Source organism: Aquarana catesbeiana, linkage group LG05 (assembly GCF_042186555.1).
Source record: "Aquarana catesbeiana isolate 2022-GZ linkage group LG05, ASM4218655v1, whole genome shotgun sequence".
In the NCBI taxonomy this organism is placed as follows: domain Eukaryota; kingdom Metazoa; phylum Chordata; class Amphibia; order Anura; family Ranidae; genus Aquarana; species Aquarana catesbeiana.
Genome location: NC_133328.1, coordinates 6,302,911 through 6,322,172, shown reverse-complemented (window position 1 = coordinate 6,322,172; position 19,262 = coordinate 6,302,911). Strand labels below are relative to the sequence as shown.

Below are 19,262 nucleotides of genomic sequence, written 5' to 3'. Positions count from 1 at the left end.
CAAACTTCATATCATTGAAGGAAGGATGAATAGTGATAAAAATCTGCCGCCATCTACCAGGATAATGAAGATGAAACAAGGGCGGACATTTCAGGAGGACAATCATCCCAAACACAAAGCCAAGGAGAAAGAAAATAAAGCTGTTAGAATGGCCCAGCCAATCACCTGACTTGAATCCAATAGAAAATCTATGGAAAGAACTAAAGATCAGAGTTCATACAAGAGGCCCACGGAACCTTCAAGATTTAAAGAATCACTGCGCTAATGTCTATTCAGCAGCTAGCATAAAATATAGGTAACAATATAAAAAAAATCGATATGCAGAACTAAAAATATAAACAATAACTATGTAAATAAAAATCCACTGTCATTGAGCGTAAAGAGTCCATGTTCCAAGAAATGGCATCACCCACAGTGTAAATATGAAAAGCTGAGGTGAACTATGAAATCCTCCACTGCACACCAACACACCGGGCCTCTTACCGCAGAAAATGGACCACTAGACCAATGTTTCTCAACTCCAGTCCTCAAGGTGCCCCAACAGGTCATGTTTTCAGGCTCTCCATTATTTTGCACAAGTGATTTGATCAGTTTCACTGATGAGGGAAATCCTGAAAACATGAACTGTTGGGGCGCCTTGAAGACTGGAGTTGAGTAACACTGCACTGGGTTATAGGTGGTCAGATAAGCATGACATATCCACTATAGGACGACTCCACTCAGGTACCAGACAGCTGAATCTCATAGGGTCATAACATGGAGTGAATCCACAGGTTCATATGTAGGATAAAAGAGAAGCAGCTCCTCATAGTGTAGTATGTTAATTCAAGATGGTTTTATTAAGTAAAAAGCATACGGGGTACTTACATTTGGAGGATTAAAACGAGCATTTCAGGAACACAAAAAGTCCTTGGTTAACATTTGTTTCCAACCAACAAAATGGCTGCTGTCAGCACATGTGGTGTTGTCAGATCTCCGGGCTCCAACCTACGCGGCGTTTCGTCCAATAATGAACGTCGTGAGACTGTGGGTGATGCCATTTCTTGGAACATGGATTCTTTATGCTAAATGACAGTGGATTATTATTTACGTGGTTATTGTTTGTATTTTTAGCGCTGCATATCTTTATACAAGATTTTGAAGACTGTTTGGGACAAAATCACACCTGAGCAACGAATGCGGCTCGTTTCTCCATACAGGATCCTGCATCTTTACCAACAAAGGATTTTGTACCAAGTATTAAATACATTTCAGTTAGTGTGTTCAATACTTATTCTATGTGATTTTTGGGATGCGTGCACTTTAAAAGTCCCCAATGCTTTATTATTAGATTTAGAAAATTGCCTGTGCTGTTTTGTTGCTAATATCTTGCTGGATAAGGAACAGGTGTGTATAAGACTGGGGGGTGGGGTAGAGAAGGGAGTAGAGAAGGTGGAGTTTTCTATTTAAGGGAAACACCTCAGTAGCTGCAGTTGTCACCTCTTGCCCTTTAGTTCATCAGTCTATGAATAGAAGAGAAGGAGACCTCTACCATGTCAGATCCAGAGTATGGTAGTCCCATCCCTGATGCACTTAAACAAAAAGAAATACCCCCCTAAATGGGACTTTGAAAGATCACCAACTCTGATATAAAAATGAATGACTTTAATAATACCGCATATTTCAATACAAATGGGTAAAAAGACGTATAGCGTCTGTACAGTACATACATAATACACAAAAAAAGGCAGGCACTGACACAGAGACACCATGTTTCACGCAGGATCTCGTCTTCCACAGGACATATGAGACAAGGGACTCACGGATCCTATTGGCTTATTGAGTAACTACATTTGTAGCTTTAGTGATATCCCATTCCGGTGATACTATATATGCTGCTACCGTCCACGGGTGGAGTCTGATCGCTGCCAAGCACGCTTACTGCTATACATTACTTTGGAAACGCATTATATTTTATGCATCCAGCTATCCTGGTCTGACGTCCGCCTTTGTGGTTACTGAAACAGCTGCCTCCTGTTTTGAACATGGAATCATTCAAATTGGTAGAATTAACATTTATTTGGGTATACTTCACTCTCTCCAGCCCTGATGAAGGTGTTTTTTAAAGACTGAAAACACGTCGGGTATCAGGGTACACTACCCATTGGAGAGTACTGATGTTTCTTTGTATACTATGATCTGGTTTTTTTTTGTGTATTATGTATGTACTGTACAGACGCTATACGTCTTTTTACCCATTTGTATTGAAATATGCGGTATTATTAAAGTCATTCATTTTTATATCAGAGTTGGTGGTCTTTCAAAGTCCCATTTAGGGGGTATTTCTTTTTGTATCAGTCTGTGAATGATCATCATACTGGGGAGGCTCTTCCTGAGTTCCTCAGATAACACAATATGACACCAGATCTAAAGTTCGCATAATAGCTTTTCTCAGTTTTGTGCCTGGCACATTCAAATCACTGTCACTAGAATTACAAACATGTGGATGAAATTTTGGTATCAAATGTTTTTTTTTTGTTTTTTCTACAAGCCATGATTATGTCCCATCACCTCATCCATCATTTGCAAAATCTGATTATGGTCATAAAGAAGAAGCTTTGGTGGAGTCTGATTCCGCAGAGGTAGGTTCAACTATATACCTGAATTTCAAAAAGGAAAGTACTTTTACACCAGAAAGCACCTACAGAAATGTTGTGCCGCGTACACACGATCAGACTTTCCACCAACAAAACCGTGGATTTTTGTTCAAAGGTTGTTGGCTCAAACTTGTCTTGCATACACACGGTCACACAAATGTTGGCCAACAATTCCGAATGTAGTGATGTACAAGACGTACGACGAGCCGAGGAAAAAGGAAGTTCAATAGCCAGTGCGGCTCCTTCTGCTTGATTCCGAGCATGGTGAACTTTTGTGCGCCATACTACAGCTATTGTCTCTGTTGGTGGAAAGTATACAGCTCAACAGATCAAATTTGTGCTTAGTACTAGCAGCCTTGTAGTACTTTACTATCATAAAGTGGAGGGTATGACAGTGGGCAGTATGTACAGCAGAGGAGTGTGGACGGTATGACAGTGGGCAACATGTACAGGAGAGGAGTGTGGAGGATATGACAGTGGGCGGTATGTACAGGAGAGGAGTGTGGAGGGTATGACAGTGGGGGTTATGTACAGGAGAGGGGTGCTTAGGGTATGACAGTGGGCAGTATCTGCAGGAGTGGCGTATAGAGAATATGACAGTGGGCACTATCTGCAGGAGAGGAGTGTAGAGGATATGACGGTGGGCACTATCTGCAGGAGTGGCGTATAGAGAATATGACAGTGGGCACTATCTGCAGGAGAGTAGTGTAGAGGATATGATGGTGGGCACTATCTGCAGGAGAGGAGTGTAGAGGATATGACAGTGGGCACTATCTGCATGAGTGGCGTATAGAGAATATGACAGTGGGCACTATCTACAGGAGGAGTGTAGAGGATATGACAGTGGGCACTATCTGCAGGAGAGGAGTGTAGAGGATATGACACTATCTGCACTATCTGCATGAGTGGCGTATAGAGAATATGACAGTGGGCACTATCTGCAGGAGAGGAGTGTAGAGGATATGACAGTGGGCACTATCTGCATGAGTGGCGTATAGAGAATATGACAGTGGGCACTATCAGCAGGAGAGGAGTGTAGAGGATATGACAGTGGGCACTATCTGCAGGAGAGGCGTATAGAGAATATGACAGTGGGCACTATCTGCAGGAAGGAGTGTAGAGGATATGACAGTGGGCACTATCTGCATGAGTGGCTTATAGAGAATATGACAGTGGGCACTATCTGCAGGAAGGAGTGTAGAGGATATGACAGTGGGCACTATCTGCATGAGTGGCTTATAGAGAATGTGACAGTGGGCACTATCTGCATGAGTGGAGTGTAGAGGATATGACAGTGGGCACTATCTGCAGGAGATGAGTGTGGAGCTTATGACAGGCAGAGTAGCTAATCTTTTGACACAAATGATGGCACTCATTTTTCAATAATCAGCAACAAAATAGTCATAAAGGTGGATGACAGAGTGGGAAAGCTCAATAATGCATTTGACACCTATTCACAAATTTAATCAATTATAAAGTGGCAGCACGAGAACCATGCTCTTCACACAGAGGAATTTACAGTGAGAGAAAAGATCAAAATCTGTGTCGCTGAAACAGGCAGAGATTGGATATTGTGTTTGCTGGGTTTGGGTGCAGCTTTTATCAAGAGACATGAGGCAATCACGTGACTTGTCATGATAAAATCAGGTTCATTTATTAGAAGAAGTGACTGGCCTCTGTTCAGAATGCCCCCCTTTGTAGAACCACACTATGATATCTATTCCTTTGCCAACTGAGTATTCACTGGAGCACCCAGGTGTTAAGCCCCGGTTACACAACGTATTCATGAAATCATTCTATGGAATTATATTTGCTGAAATCACAACACAGCACAGGATAGAAGTTCCATCTTTTAACAGACTGAGCAACCATATCGTCGTGAACACCCAAGCAACAGAAATTATAGAGGATAGTTATTTTATTGCCTTAAAGTGCTACTAAAGCTAAAAACTTTATTTTTATCTTAATGCATTCCTTGCAGGCAAAAAAACATTTTCTATTTCTCTGTTCTCTGGGAAGAGAGGGGAGAACAGATCCAGCACTATGCACGGCTGCATCTTTTCTCCCCTTTCTTCCTCTTCACACACGACTCGAGCACCCATTGGCTCCTGCTGGTGTCAATCAAATGCAGTGAGGAGGGAGTGGGTTTGGGAGTTCCTGCTATGGGGACACATGAGGAAGAGGTGGAGCCAAGATCCCCGGTGGGGGACCAGAAAAGAGAAGGATCAGGGCCGCTGTGTGCAATACCACTGCACAGAGCTGGTAAGTATAATATGTTTGTTGTTTACATTTTTTTTTTATATAATAGACTTTAGTAGCACTTTTGGCCACCATGTTGGAAATGCCTCCTTATGATAACACAAGTGTTTGTGGGAACTTTAAAGTAAAGCTGTTAAAAAGCAACCAGAACCCAACTGGATATTGTGTCTTAGATGTGCTGGCAGGAAGAGTGAGTGAAACTGCTAATGGGCTCTGCAGGGAAGGAGTATCGCTGCGATGAAATAAAGCTCTTAGGTCTTTCATTAATCAAAGTGGGCCGACTGTAATGGGTTGCAGCGTCCCGCAGCCCTGGTGGAGAGTCGTTCCATTCTTTAGTTCCTGGAACTACTGGAAATCGAGAGGCTTCGCAAGTCGAGTTCCCCTTCTGATGTTGAACTGTGAAATTATGAACTGTAGTGTGTCCTGGGTTGGTGACCCTCCTAAATCTGAATTTTCTGAAAAGCCATTGCAGGATTCTGAGGTTTAGATGAACCTGCTGGTCACGGCAAAGCAACTTTACCTACCACAGTCACTAGGAGAACACTGGCCTTAGGTATTTGTTATGCAATGAGCATAGACTGCCTTACAATCTGGCCTTACAATTTACTTTAGATCTACCAACAATGTAGCGCAAGGGCCAATCTGATACAGATTGATTAGATTGTGTGGTTAAGTAAATCTAAGGAGGATTGTACTGTAATGCCCTGTACACATGGTCGGACTTTCCGACGGAAAATGTGCGATCAGAGCTTGTTGGAAATTACGACCGTGTGTGGGCTCCATCAGACTTTTTCCATCGGAATTTCCGAAACACAAAGTTTGAGAGCTGGCTCTAAAATTTTCTGACAACAAAATCCGTTTGCGTAAATTCCGATCGTGTGTAGACAATTCCGACGCACAAAGTGCCACACATGCTCAGAATAAATTAAGAGACGAAAGCCATTGGCTACTGCCCTGTTTATAGTCCCGACGTACGTGTTTTACGTCACCGCGTTCAGAACGATCGGATTTTCCGATAACTTTGTGCGACCGTGTGTATGCAAAACAAGTTTGAGCCAACATCCATCGGAAAAAATCCATGGATTTTGTTGTCGGAGTGTCCGATCAATGTCCGACCGTGTGTACAGGGCATTAGACTGTAACATCTATATCGTGAGTTTAACATATACAAATGTGATGATTTTTTTTCCACAGAAAATCAATGTGTTAATATATCTGTACTACATACTTTAAGAATACTAGACCTTTATAATCTGACCCCTCTTTTTCCTTCCCATAGTCTGAGGAAGAACCCGATAATTTAGTTAAACCGACTGTATTTGAAAATACATACAGGTAAAGTTTTTCCTCCCTTTTATTACATTCTGATCATTCAAAGAACTTAGATTTATAGATGTTCAAGGGACAAATTTACATAAAGTCTGTGTGCATTTGCGATTAGATTTATTACAACTATGTACAGTAGACATGTGCAATTTGTTTTTGATGAAATTCAACAAATCGGAATCGGAAATATTCGAATGAACGAAACCCCATTTAAGGAATTTTTACGAAAATTCGGAAATTTGAAAATCCGGAAATTCGAAAATTCAAAAGAACGAAAATCAGAAAATTAGAAAACCTAAAAATTCTAAAATCTGAAATAATAACTAATAATAACGTGCCGTGTAACCATGCCCAACATGTCTTGGGCATGGTTACACGGCATTCCATCGCACTGACATTAGATGCCGCTGTCTGAGGAGGACTACACCGATCGGATGGCTGGGCCTTAGAAGGTTGGGTGAGAGACACACCAGTTTACACTTCAGGTCCGCTGTGACCGCGGTGCACCGTTGGATCACTGATCCTGTTGCTTGCTGTGCTTGCTGTGGATTTCTTTTTAAAGGCCTTTATGTTTCAGTTTAAAAGTGAGTGTAACCATTGAAGTGTGTTTGAAGTGATTTTAATAAATCTGTCAAAATGATATCACGCTATGTGGAGCACTTTATTCATTTTTTCACATATGGAGCTGGCTTGATTGGAGTCACGGTTCATCACATGCAACCCAGGTGTGGTTCAATTGCTGTTTTGCCAAACACGAGAGTGGGAGGCTATACAATCTGGTGAGTGCGCTCTTCAGAGGGAGTGGTGTCACTATCACGGTGGTGTGGTGGAAGAGTAGAAGAAGATTTTTCACAAGAAGATTGAAAAACAACTGTTGAACTTGATCATTCATTTCTTGGAATTTATTATTTATAGTGACACTTTTCACTGGGTGTTAAGGAAATTTCTTTTCATGATAAAATTAATATTTTTCATGACACTATTATTATTATTATTTTTATGCATAAGTAGAGGGTCGTGGGCATTATACTGCTCTGACCCATTATTTTACACAATTTATATTAGCGCCGCTATCTCTATCTGTACACGTGTGAGAGGTATAGTTTTGGGATTTTGATCAGTCTATGTATTTATTTAAGTGGCAGCTTTTTTTCACTGTACACTGTGGATGTACACATATTTTGTATTCATTTACACATCTTTTATGCAGCTTTGCACTTTTCTTTGGCGCAGTGGAGTAAGAGAGATTCAGGGGCGGTTTATTTGTATCTCTTAATAATAACTATTACTAACTATTGGAATGTCCTTTAAAATTTGGATGTTAGTGAATGTAACGAATACGAATTTATCCGAAGTTACCAATTATCAGAAATAACGAATGTTGCATCTAAACGAATGGAACATAACATAATAATAATAAATAATTATAATACAGTGGAACCTCGGATTGCGAGTAACGTGGTTAATGAGCGTTTCGCAAACCGAGCACTGTATTTATAAAACTCTTAACTCAGTTTGCGAGTGTTGTCTCACAAAACGAGCAGGATTCAGGCCAAAAGCGGTGTGCAGTACTGCATTCTCCTGGAACGGATTATGCTCGTAATCCGAGGTTCCACTGTAATAAACGTTTTATTATTATTAATTTGTTACATTCCATTGGTTTGGATGCGACATTCGTTATTTCGGATAATTTGTAACTTCTGATAAATTCGTATTTGTTACATTCACTAACAGTCAAATTTGAAAGAACATTCCAATGCCTATAATTTAATAGCTATTTATAGCTAGATAGTTTGTTATTAATTCGGATTTTCGGGTTTTCTTTCTTTTTTCACATTTTTCAAATTCAAATTTTCTGATTTTCGGATTTACGAATTTACATTTTTTCGAAATAACGAATTTCGATCATAACGAACAACCCAAAAAACGAAGAAGGAAAAAAAAAACGAAAACGAACAAACTTTTTGGCAGTGCATATATCTAATGTACAGTATTTAGATTTCAAATTATGCATTAAAAATCTTAAATATTATTATTATTATAATACAGGATTTATATGGCGCCAACAGTTTGCACAGCGCTTTACAACATGGGGGGCAGACAGTACAATTACAATACAATTCAATACAGGAGGGATCAGAGGGCCCTGCTCTTTAGAGCTTACAATCTAAGAGGAAGGGTCAAGTGATACAAAAGGTAATAACTGCGGGGGAGGAACTGATGGAGAAAATCAGAGTACAGTTGTTAGGTGTGGGCAGGATAGGCTTCTCTGAAGAGGAGGGTTTTCATGGATCTTGTAAAAGCTAATAGAGTAGATATATTTTGAAATGTAACCTGTATACTGCAAGTCCCTGACTAGACACCAGCAAAAGCATTGCTGAAAACTGCCCCCCATCTCCCCAGTGTACCAGTATAAACTCACCAAGTCTGTAAGGCTCCAGTTTTTGCTTTGGAGATGAACCTCTTCTCTTGTTGGAATTTTTCAAAATTTCAGAATTCTACTTCCTTCGACTGTTACTTCTATAAAGATATGACTGCTTATTCCCCTAGGGATTATTAGCAGTTTTCAAATTGGATGCCCTCTATGTACATCTTGGGAACTCTACCCAGACCCTGCAGTAGCAGAGCCGGCCTGTTATGTTTTCTTCAGGCACTGGATCCTGCGTTCGATTCTCGCTTTGATACGTGGTGGAATGACTGAGTTGGTCACAGGTGCTATACAGGTCCAGGTTTGTATGTCACCCAGGCTCTGAAGACCCCTTTGGGCAAAGCCTGGGCCCTGAACAAGATTAGCAACGTGGATAAGGTAGGAGAGGGTATTTCCTTGTACCTGTTACTGGCTACACGTCTTTTTGGTGTATTGCCTGGATATGTAGAAGATACTACACTATATCCTTCATCTCAGAGGACATATTTCAGTGCTACGCACACAAGCATGTTTGAAGGCACGGGTTATGGGATGATCTACACTTGAGTGTTTTTTTTAATAGTGTTCATCTAAATTTGGCATTCTTTTCTTCTACCTTACTACCATAAGTTTCTCTCTGACTAGTGGCATTTTGCTCCTAACTGCCGATTTCCAGCCAACATTTTTCACTGACAATGCAAGTTGATCGTTTGTTGTTCCACCCATTGCAAGATATCTTAGAGACAGGACTTGGTTGGCGCCAGGGTTATCGCACTTCCTTCATTCCGGACAAGTTAAATCCCCCTTAAACCCCATACACACTATCAGATTTTCTGCTGATTTTTGTCTTCAGATTTACCAAAACCATGTAGTGCAAGGGCCTGCCTGATTGCATACAAATTGAAACTCCTAAGGTTTGACCTCATATTATATGGTTTTGGTAAATCTGAAGGAAAAAATCAGCAGAAAATCTGATAGTGTGTATGGGGCTTAAGTCCGCAATCATTCCTTGAATATCCTGTAGGGGAAAATCCTCAATTATCTTAGGTTCACACTTCCAATAAATAGGCTGCCGTGCCTGCGTTTCTGCAAAAAGTGCATACCCTTTTTCCAAAAAGGTGGCCGCAGGGAAATTGCATGGTCTTTTTGACCTGCGGTTCCCGCAAACTCACTGCGTGCTGAGATGCATGGGGGTGCCATTCAAAATGAATGGCAACCCTGCGGGTCTCCTAGGAGCAGCGCGATTTGGCGGTGGGTGGTAGCGGGTGCAGCCACATGCATAGGTGTGAACAACAGCACATTACATGCACTCCAGAGCACGTGGAACAAATAGCAGGAAATTTTGCTACAGGCCCTGAGGAAACTTCAAGTTCCCCTAATTTTAAGCATCCTCACAGACGCACAACATGTGGCTTATCTGTCTAAAGCAGAATTCTCTGCCATTATGTCTGATCTAGTCTTAAGGCTGTCTGGAATTGCCAGGTGCCAACACCAATGAACGCTGTTTTGAGTCTTCTCCCCTTGGCTATCTTCAGACGTTAAATTCTAAACTACCTGCTTCTCTTCCATTTGCATTAAGCAAAGGAGGCACTGACTATTTGGCATAGGCTACGGATGATTTTTCACCGCCAAAATTTGGGAAGTTACTTTTTACTGATCTTCAGCAGCTAGGCTCTTCCAACCATTAGGTTGTGTGCCCCTTTTCTCAGGGACATGTAGATATCTCCCCTCCATACTCTATAATCGATCCCAAAGAGGTAGTTCCCACTTACCAAGTTTATGGGAACCCCATCCAAGAATTAGTTCCAATCCCCTGCTTGACAATTTCTTCCATTTGTTATTGACAAATGCCTAGTCATTAATACCCTGCAGGTCTTGGCTAGGCCTTGCACATCCTCTTCCTTGGTTTCCACACTTCCTTTTACACTCTTGAGGGCATGTCAGACACTTCCAATTCACCTTATAGGTGTGGTCAGGACTGTCATCTGCAGCTGTCTGCCATATATTCCTTACCAACTGACCTCTTTTTACTTCCTCAAGGGGGGTTCATTCTATGGGCTTTCAACTGCTCTTCCACCCAACTAGGTGGTTTGTCTCCCTTTTTTCTAGGGCTTCTACCCTCAGGGAAAGAGTACCTCCTTGCCTACCTTGGGTTCCTTACAGTGTATAGTATTAGTCATTCATAAAGCTGGCAGGGCCACCACCTGTTTTCCTGTTTGCATTTTTAAAACCTTTTTTTGACTGACTGTTTGAGCCTCTGCTGGTCCCTGTTTTTTGATTACAGGGTGCTTCTTCTGTCAACTGTCTATTCTATTCCATTGTTTTGGCAGTTTGTTACAAAACCCTTGATTTATTGCTTGGGGAAGTCCTATTTGCTAAGAATCAATTCATGTGTTCTGTATTTTACTAGTGTAAAAAAGTGTAGCGCTATAACAAGATAGTGTAGTATTAACATATGCAGTACTGACACCAACTAATACTCAAAAATTGGTGAATGTTGAAGTCCAACCTGTGCAATGAAGGAATATGAAAAACTAAAATAATACAAATGTAATTAAAGTCCCATAATGAACTTCAATTCTGTGAAACATAAATAAAAAGTCCAACTGTGAAGTGAAGATCTTCCAACATGAAATATAATTCCAAAACTGGTGAATCCCTAAAGAGAAAGAGATTGAACACTCTTACCGGAACAGGTGGATCCGGATGTCAGCGACACCGAATCAGACAAGCTTGGAAATCCAGATAGGTGGCTCTCCCAGATGGAAGTGGGGACCCCGGATCTCAGATGACATCTCCTCTCGGCTGGAACAACCTCAGCAGTATCCACCAAACCAAAAGGGGCGATAAATCCAATAGGAACACCACACAAACTCTCATCCAACCAAAATAAGGGGAAAGAAGAGAAGGAGTGCTCCAATGGTGCAGGTCAAAAAAGTAGGTTTATTGAAACCAACAAGTATAAAATGATTAAAATGGTGATCACGTGAAAATAAAAGCAATGTGGAGAGGGATGAGCCTTGCCCAAGGCCCATCGCTCTCCACCTCATTGGTGCCACCTCATCGGTGCTACCTTATCTGTGCCCATCAGTGAAGGAGAAAAGTTACTTATTTACAAAATTTTATAAAAGAAACAAAGGAAAAACTTTTTTGTTTTAAAAAATTTAGGTCTTTTTTTATTTGTTTAGCAAAAAAAAACAAAAAACGCAGAGGTGATCAAATACCACCAAAAGAAAGCTCTATTTGTGGGAACAAAATGATAAAAATTCCTTTTTCATGTGGCCACAGCTAATCACATGGTACAAATGGGCTGTGATTGGTCCCGTCTGTACCATGTGATCACTGTGACCTATCACAGCTAGCAACACAATTGTATACAATGAATGGCATGAAAGGAAATGATTCATTGTTTACAACTGTCATGTGATCTGCTGTGATTTGTCACATCGATCACATGGTACCAGCAGTGGGGCGGTACACTGATCAGTTATATGCTGTGTTCGGTAGACACAGCCGGTGACAGATCACATCGGAGCACGGCCCAGAGAATAATAGGGTTCTCGCCTGCCCATCATTTCACAATGGAGGGAAAAAATACAAAAATATACTTTTATTTCTTTCTATTATTTAGACTAGAACTGAATCCTGGTCGACTTTTCTGCTGCTCAGAGACGGGGATTATGTTCAAAGTGAAATCTGAAGTCACCATCACATATGAGCTTGGATTTGAGGGAGACTATGAGGAACAGGTTCAGGAGAATGGATATGACATTGTGGGCCCCGTGTTTAAAATAACTGTAGAGCCCGGTGTAGTGTCAGAAGTGCACCTACCACATTCCTTGTGTTTAGAAGGTAGGTCAAAAAATTGTTATACTTTATAATATATTCTTAAATCAAATTCTGTCTAAAGCCAAAACTTTGGAAACTCTGTGCTAAACCTCTGTGTCTCTCATGTCTCTATTTTTTCCCTTTGGACAGAGTTTTTGTGAAATTCAAAATTTTACAGTTGTCAATGAAACAGATGGGTGGGGGAAATCTTCCAATGGGGACACATGTTCCATGAATAGTAAACAAATTTCCCTCCTACGTCCTCTCACTTCCTTTTGGGCAGGAAGTTAGGGGAAATCTCTCCAACAGGCATAGACAGCCACACTACATTGAAATTCAATCCAAATAAAATCCAATTCACCATGAATGAAAATCTGTTTCCTTATGTGACCTAAACACCGGGCAGCCTAGGTCACATGGTCTATAACTACTAATGGACACTGAAAACAATATATTTAAATCAGCCAAGGATGGGTGAAGCTAGTCATATCCCAAATTGTTAGAAGGTAGAAATGAGAAAGGGGGGGACTTTTGAGGTGCCTGGAACAAAGAACTATATCATGTATAGTAAAAAATACAAAATTGTATTTAATACATCAAATTAAAAAGATATATTTGCCAATCAGGTGCGGTCACCCAGGGAATGCCGACTGCGCATGCACGGACGTAGTGACGTCATATGCAAGCGTGAGAACCCGTCGGCCATCTTGGAAAGTCCAAAACAATGAAGCTAATACAGCAATGCCCACAGTTACTTTCTGATCATAAGAGGAAAATGAATAGGACAAAACGAACAATCAAAGTTTGCTGGTAAAGCCCCCAACGGGACAACACAGCAAAAAACTAACTCTGGCCACAGTGGGATACCACCGATAATATCCTTAAAGGGCCATTTTATTCGCATAAATACAGAAAATACATATCCGTGATCAGAAAGACCTTGTGTTAAGGGGCCAATTGCTGAACACCTTGCCTTCATTTTCAGGACTATTTCAAGATGGAAAAATGGATTGACGGGAATGGATCGGCACTCAAAAACTGCGTCGCCCGAAAGGGCCAAATAGTAGCCCTTCCAACAGGACGCCCTGGGCGTCCGTATGACCACCCATCCAGTGTGGCGGGGCCAATAGAACCCGATGGCTTGCAAAGCTTATGTTTGCATGCTAACCCAAGAGCAGTTTTCTTTTGGGGTAAGAGTTTTTTTTTTTAGCAGATTCCGTTCTTTCTTCTGTATAAAGATGTTTTATTGATGACATCTGTCTTTTTTGTCACTATTGTATCTTTGTCTTATAATTTCTTTTATAAATTGCAGTTAAGATAAATACAATAACAAATAACTACAAATCTCCTGAAGAAGCTATACAGTCTAGCGAAACATGTCGAACGATGTTTATGTACAGTAGTTATACTCCCACAAACATGCAATTTTAAATTCAAGATTGATATATCTTTTTAATTTGATGTATTAAATAAAATTTGGTATTTTTACTATATATGATACAGTTCTTTGTTTCTGGCACCTCAAAAGTCCCCCCTTTCCCATTTCTACCTTCTTCTACTAATGGACACTATGGAGTCTGTTCTATAAAAATTTGCAGTGTGAAAGCCATGAATAATATCTGTGATGTTTGCAATATGCGTTTTATTCCCTAGGTTTGAAAACAGGCATCTCTCTGATTAGATTCGGCAATTTTAAGGATGGAAAAATGAACATAATAGAACCGGTAACAATTGGACCGTCCCATATTGTCCTGGAAAATCCTTCCTTTTCTGGTCTTGGTCCTCTACTGTCAAAATTATGGGGACGACCCATTCCATTCAAGGGGATGGTTCTGTTATACAGCCAGGTAGTTTGTCCCCAATATGAAGCATACATGGAGTACAAATTTCATCTTTATGTGATACCCAGAAACCAGCCAGAGATAACGGTGAGCTAAAGATCGAAAAATAACCATTACTTTTATTTTTGTTATGGATAACCACTTGAAGACCCCCGCCTATTCTGGTACTTTTTGGCAACTTTCTAAACAAAGGGCCAGTTTATTGTCCTTTAGACTTTAAGGGGGCCGAGTTGTGGCCAAGGGGAGTGGAAATTTTCCTGGCATCAGTGGGAGTAAACATCCCCACATTGGTATAAGGTGATGGAATAGTGCCCCATCGTTGGTATCATTGGGAGGAATAGTGCCCCATCGTTGGTATCATTGGGAGGAATAGTGCCCCATTGTTGGCGTCAGTTGGTAGAATAGTGTCTTGCAGCAGTGGGAGAATAGTGCCCCAAGGGCCGGTTAAAGACAAGCAAAGGGCCACATCTGGCCCCCCGGGCCACAGTTTGGAGACCACTGTGGTAGTCCATATAGATAATCAGACTTTCTGGACCCTCAGTAACTCTGGTCAGCTGGCGCAACCGCTGGCTTCAGTGCGGGGCTTCCCAGTCGCTTGGGAGAGGCATCAGCGGGAGGGGGGACCCCTTTCTTCTGCCTGTAAAAGCAATTCAGAAGTTAATTAGCTGTTAGGATTGCTCTAACTTTAAAGGGCATTGCTGGCTGAAAATATTGATACCGAGGTAATGGCTGACAGCTGCAGCCATATCCCCAGTATAATCACTTCAGTCAATCACGTACATGTATGTGATTTGGTGGTAAGTGGATAAGATGTGGAAGGGCTAGAACCACATTTCAGTGAGACCTCTGGGGACCCCGTCTATTAGTTCTGATGACCATTGTCTCCAGTACAGAAAGTGATGGGACATCCAAGGTTTTTAATTGTCCCAAGAACAAGGGAAATTTTATGATGGAAAAATTTGTTCTGTTTGAAACTCTCTAAGGCGGGTCATACACTGTAAACAGCGTCTCCCCTGACGGCTATTGTATTCTGACCATCAGAATTTGCAGCTGTCAGAATACCAGAACAGTGTCTGCATCTGGTTGGAACACTGAGATATGTGTTCCAAAGTAGGGATGTACACTATATTACCAAAAGTATTGGGACGCCTGCCTTTACACGCACATGAAATTTAATGGCCTCCCAGTCTTAGTCCGTAGGGTTCAATATTGAGTTGGCCCACCCTTTCCTTCTTCTCTACTGGATCCTTTTCTTAATTACCCTCCCAATACTTCTTTCTCTGTCACCCTAATCCTTCTCTTCCTGATCCTTCCTTCCTTCTCCACCTAATCCTCCTCTTCCTCCTGTTCCTTTGCCCCAGAAACTTCATAAGCAGAAACAAACCAATGGATTCAAGAACATGGGAAAACCTCACTTATTGGAGAGCAGATTATATACTAAAACAGAGTATACTGTCAGAGCTCACCCTGATGGAAAGATATTACCCAAGGTAAAACTATTTTGCCTTTACGTATTTTTACTTAAATATATTTGTGATTTCTTTTTTAATAATGGGTTTATCAAGATGAAATAATACAACATCTACATAGCTACATGGGAGCTTTTAGAGATAATGGTTTGTATTCATATAGGGTGAATTTTAAAAAGCATTACTATGCAAAAGTAATGATTCGATTCCCCTTGTGAATCCCTGGGTTTGCTGATGTATTCACTCTGTCCTCCAAGCTCCTTGTTGCTCTTAGGCAAGATTCCCTCTCAAACCGGACACTGAAAGGATTCTGCCCAGCCAGCCCGAGCCCAGCCTGAAGGCAAAGCCCCCACTAGACCTAAGAGATCCTTCCTAGGCCACCCACAGAACTCCATCTTCCACCACTCTCCTGCTGGCATAGCTCCCCCGTATTTAAGGGCTGACCTGCCACCCTGTCAGGACATTCTGCCTGGGCATTGGCCAAGTTCCCTCAAATATGCAGATCAGAACCTCCTGGCCTTCCGCCCACTAACTTCCAGAAGCTTCTACAAGCTTCTAGATCCAGGAGGGAGGTAACAGAGACCCACCTCTGTAGAGCCATTTAGCCTGACCTGTAGTAACCCGACCCAATTACAGACTCACATAACTTACCACAAAGTCATAAGCTTAAAGTGGAGTTCCGGCCGAAATATGAGTTTTAAGATAAAAATACCCCTAGAATATTCATGCCTCATGCAATGTAAAAAAGGTATGCTGTAAACTATTAACAGTTTTCTATTTGTGCTGCATAATTTTCTTACTTTGTGAAGTTTCTGCACAGTGTGGCCATCTCCAGTGTGGGCATCTGAAGCCGCAGTGTCCTTCCTGTATTCTGCGCATGCTGGCTAACCAGCATGCACCTGCCGATATTGTGCATGTACTGCTCCAGTGCCATGTCAAGCTGACCAAGATTTCCCATAGAAGCCAATGTTTAACATTTAACATTGGCTTCAATGGGAAAATTTGGTTAGCTTGACATGGTACGAGTCCAGTAACATTTAACATTGGCTTCTATGGAAAATCTTGGTCAGCTTGACATGGCACAGCTCCAGTAACATTTAACATTGGCTTCTATGGGAAATCTTGGTCAGCTTGACATGGCACAGCTCCAGTAACAGTGGCATCTATGGGAAATCTTGGTCAGCTTGACATGGCACTGCTCCAGTGCCATGTCAAGCTGACCAAGATTTCCAATAGAAGTCAATGTTAAATGTTACTGGAGTCGTGCCCTTACAAGCTGACCAAGATTTTCCATAGAAGCCAATGTTAAATGTTCAAGCAACAATAAAAAGCACTCCCATGAGTGTAGACAGGTAGGCTGCACACCCCATACAGTGCATGAAAAAAAACTAGAGAGAACCCCCTATCGGGGCTTTAAAGCAGCCAATAGAATACAATGGATGGTTACAAAATTTGAATTTTATTGGTACAAAAAAATATATAAATAGCGATAAAAGGGAAAAATTCATAAAGATAAATACTGACTGTTAGAGTCAGGACACGAACTGAGTGTGGCATACATATACAGCAAACAGCAACTTGCAATGAAAACCAATGTATGACACAATGTATACGAGGGCAGCCTATATTTCCCCAATTAAGCGTTTTGAATAACAATAAATGCCTCTAATAAAGACAGTAGGCCATACAATATGTGTGGGACAATAATAATTATATAAAATCCTGACGCGTTTCGACCCTTCCCGGGTCTTCTTCAGAGGATGGCTGTCCGCACTAAAAGAAAGGGGGTAACATATATCACATATCAAACATAACATCCAATTTCCGTAGTGCCAAAAACCATGCAGGCATGCCCATATAATGCGACTGAATAAATTGTATAGTTACCTATCACAGAAATTGTGACACTACAGTGTCATTCTTGGCATTACCAAAATGTTTAAGATGAATACACTTGTTTCTTCACTCCTCCGTCTCCCCCGTATCGGACCAGTTCCCACCGGGGACGAGTGACGGACCAGATGAGCCTTACGAGGGGTCACGCTTGCCAGCCCCCCATGTATGGAAGAGGGAGGGAAGGGAGGGGGCAGGACGGGCAGTCCAGGACCGCACCCAGATAGGGTTCACGTTAATACTACAAATCAAAAATGGAAAATGTTGGATGGTCAGTTGATTCATACCATATAGTTGGAAAGTTTCCCAACCATGGAATTCAATATGCTTATTGTATTATGAGTCCATGGATCTGCAGGAGGGCATTGCTAGAAAGTGAAAGAGATGGAGGAAAAAGGAGAGGAGAAGAAGGGAAGGAGGGGGAGGGAAAAGGGGAGAGGGGGGGGGGAAAGGAAGGGGGGGGGGAAGAAAGGGGAGGGGGGGGGGGAAGGGAAAAAGGGGAAGGAAAGAGGGGGCATGGGGAAAAAAGAGGAACGGGAAGAAGGGAAAGGAAAAGGCGTGTGAGGAAAAGGGTGAGAAGAATAAAGAAAAGAGTGAATAAGAGAAGTGTGGTGAAGTGCAATAAGACTGGAAAATAGCCAATGCCCTGCTGACAATAATTCACCATGCAACCTCAAAATGTACCAAAAAGTTGATAGGGTAAAAGCACCAACAAACCATAGGGATGGGACAAGTGAGCGAGAAGACAAAACGGGACTACAGTGTAGGGTCGGGGGAGGGGGGGGGGGAGGTGAAAAAACAACAAACAGAAAAGAGGGGGGGGGGGGAGGGGATGTTAGACCATATGGAGGGGCACGACAAGGAAGTGACAGGTGATTGGAAAATTGTGAAGGATGATAAGGGAAAAAGTGAAGGTGTGGACAGAAAAGGGAGGGGAGAAAGACACAGCGTGGAAGTGAGGGTGGGATACTAGGTGAAAGTGTATGGGATGGATAGGGGAGTGCAGCGGTAAATGGAATGGAATAACAGATAATAAAACACACACACAAGTGAACGTGGCTAAACACTGAAAATCAACAACCCAGTGACAAGTGCGGGGGTGGTAGTGGGGCTATTTACCCGGTCAAGCTGAACTGAATAACAAAGTGGATGCCTTCATTATTCTGCAAAAATTAGATTAAGGATAAGAGATCATGACAAAATCATAAATGATTTCAAAAAAGAAAAGAAAAAGCAAAAAACGAATTGCTGAGCAGCTTGTATGAACACATAACCGTCATTCCAAGTACACTTACCACTTAGATGACTAGATTATCACCGTGCCTGGCGTCTCTGCATTGAAGAGAGTCCAATATAGTGCCTCTAAGGTTTCCTCCATTTATGAGGAGTGTTAAATGACTGACTCCCGTCAGGTGCTGGTGTGTGTCCGCCCACCCCCCAACCCGCCCCCTGCCCCTCATCAAACAATGGGGGGGGGGGTGAGCAACACAGCTGTGCGCTCAACGTGACCCGGGCACAACATGCATGATCCATGCAGAGCGGATTAACTACATGCTGACCATACCATAGCATATACATTGTTCATTACATATCAACATTAGTT

At 41.8% G+C, this 19,262-nt stretch overlaps 1 protein-coding gene across 1 annotated transcript in view; it reads left to right on the top strand.

Moving 5' to 3' along the window:
* LOC141144049 (NACHT, LRR and PYD domains-containing protein 3-like) overlaps positions 1 to 19,262 on the top strand; it is a 184,645-nt gene that overhangs the window by 147,220 nt on the left and 18,163 nt on the right. The window contains exons 12-16 of the mRNA XM_073629399.1: positions 2,531 to 2,621; positions 6,175 to 6,230; positions 12,260 to 12,480; positions 14,110 to 14,384; positions 15,659 to 15,787. Of these exons, the coding sequence (XP_073485500.1) occupies positions 2,531 to 2,621; positions 6,175 to 6,230; positions 12,260 to 12,480; positions 14,110 to 14,384; positions 15,659 to 15,787 (772 nt within the window). The remainder of the gene's footprint in view (positions 1 to 2,530; positions 2,622 to 6,174; positions 6,231 to 12,259; positions 12,481 to 14,109; positions 14,385 to 15,658; positions 15,788 to 19,262) is intronic.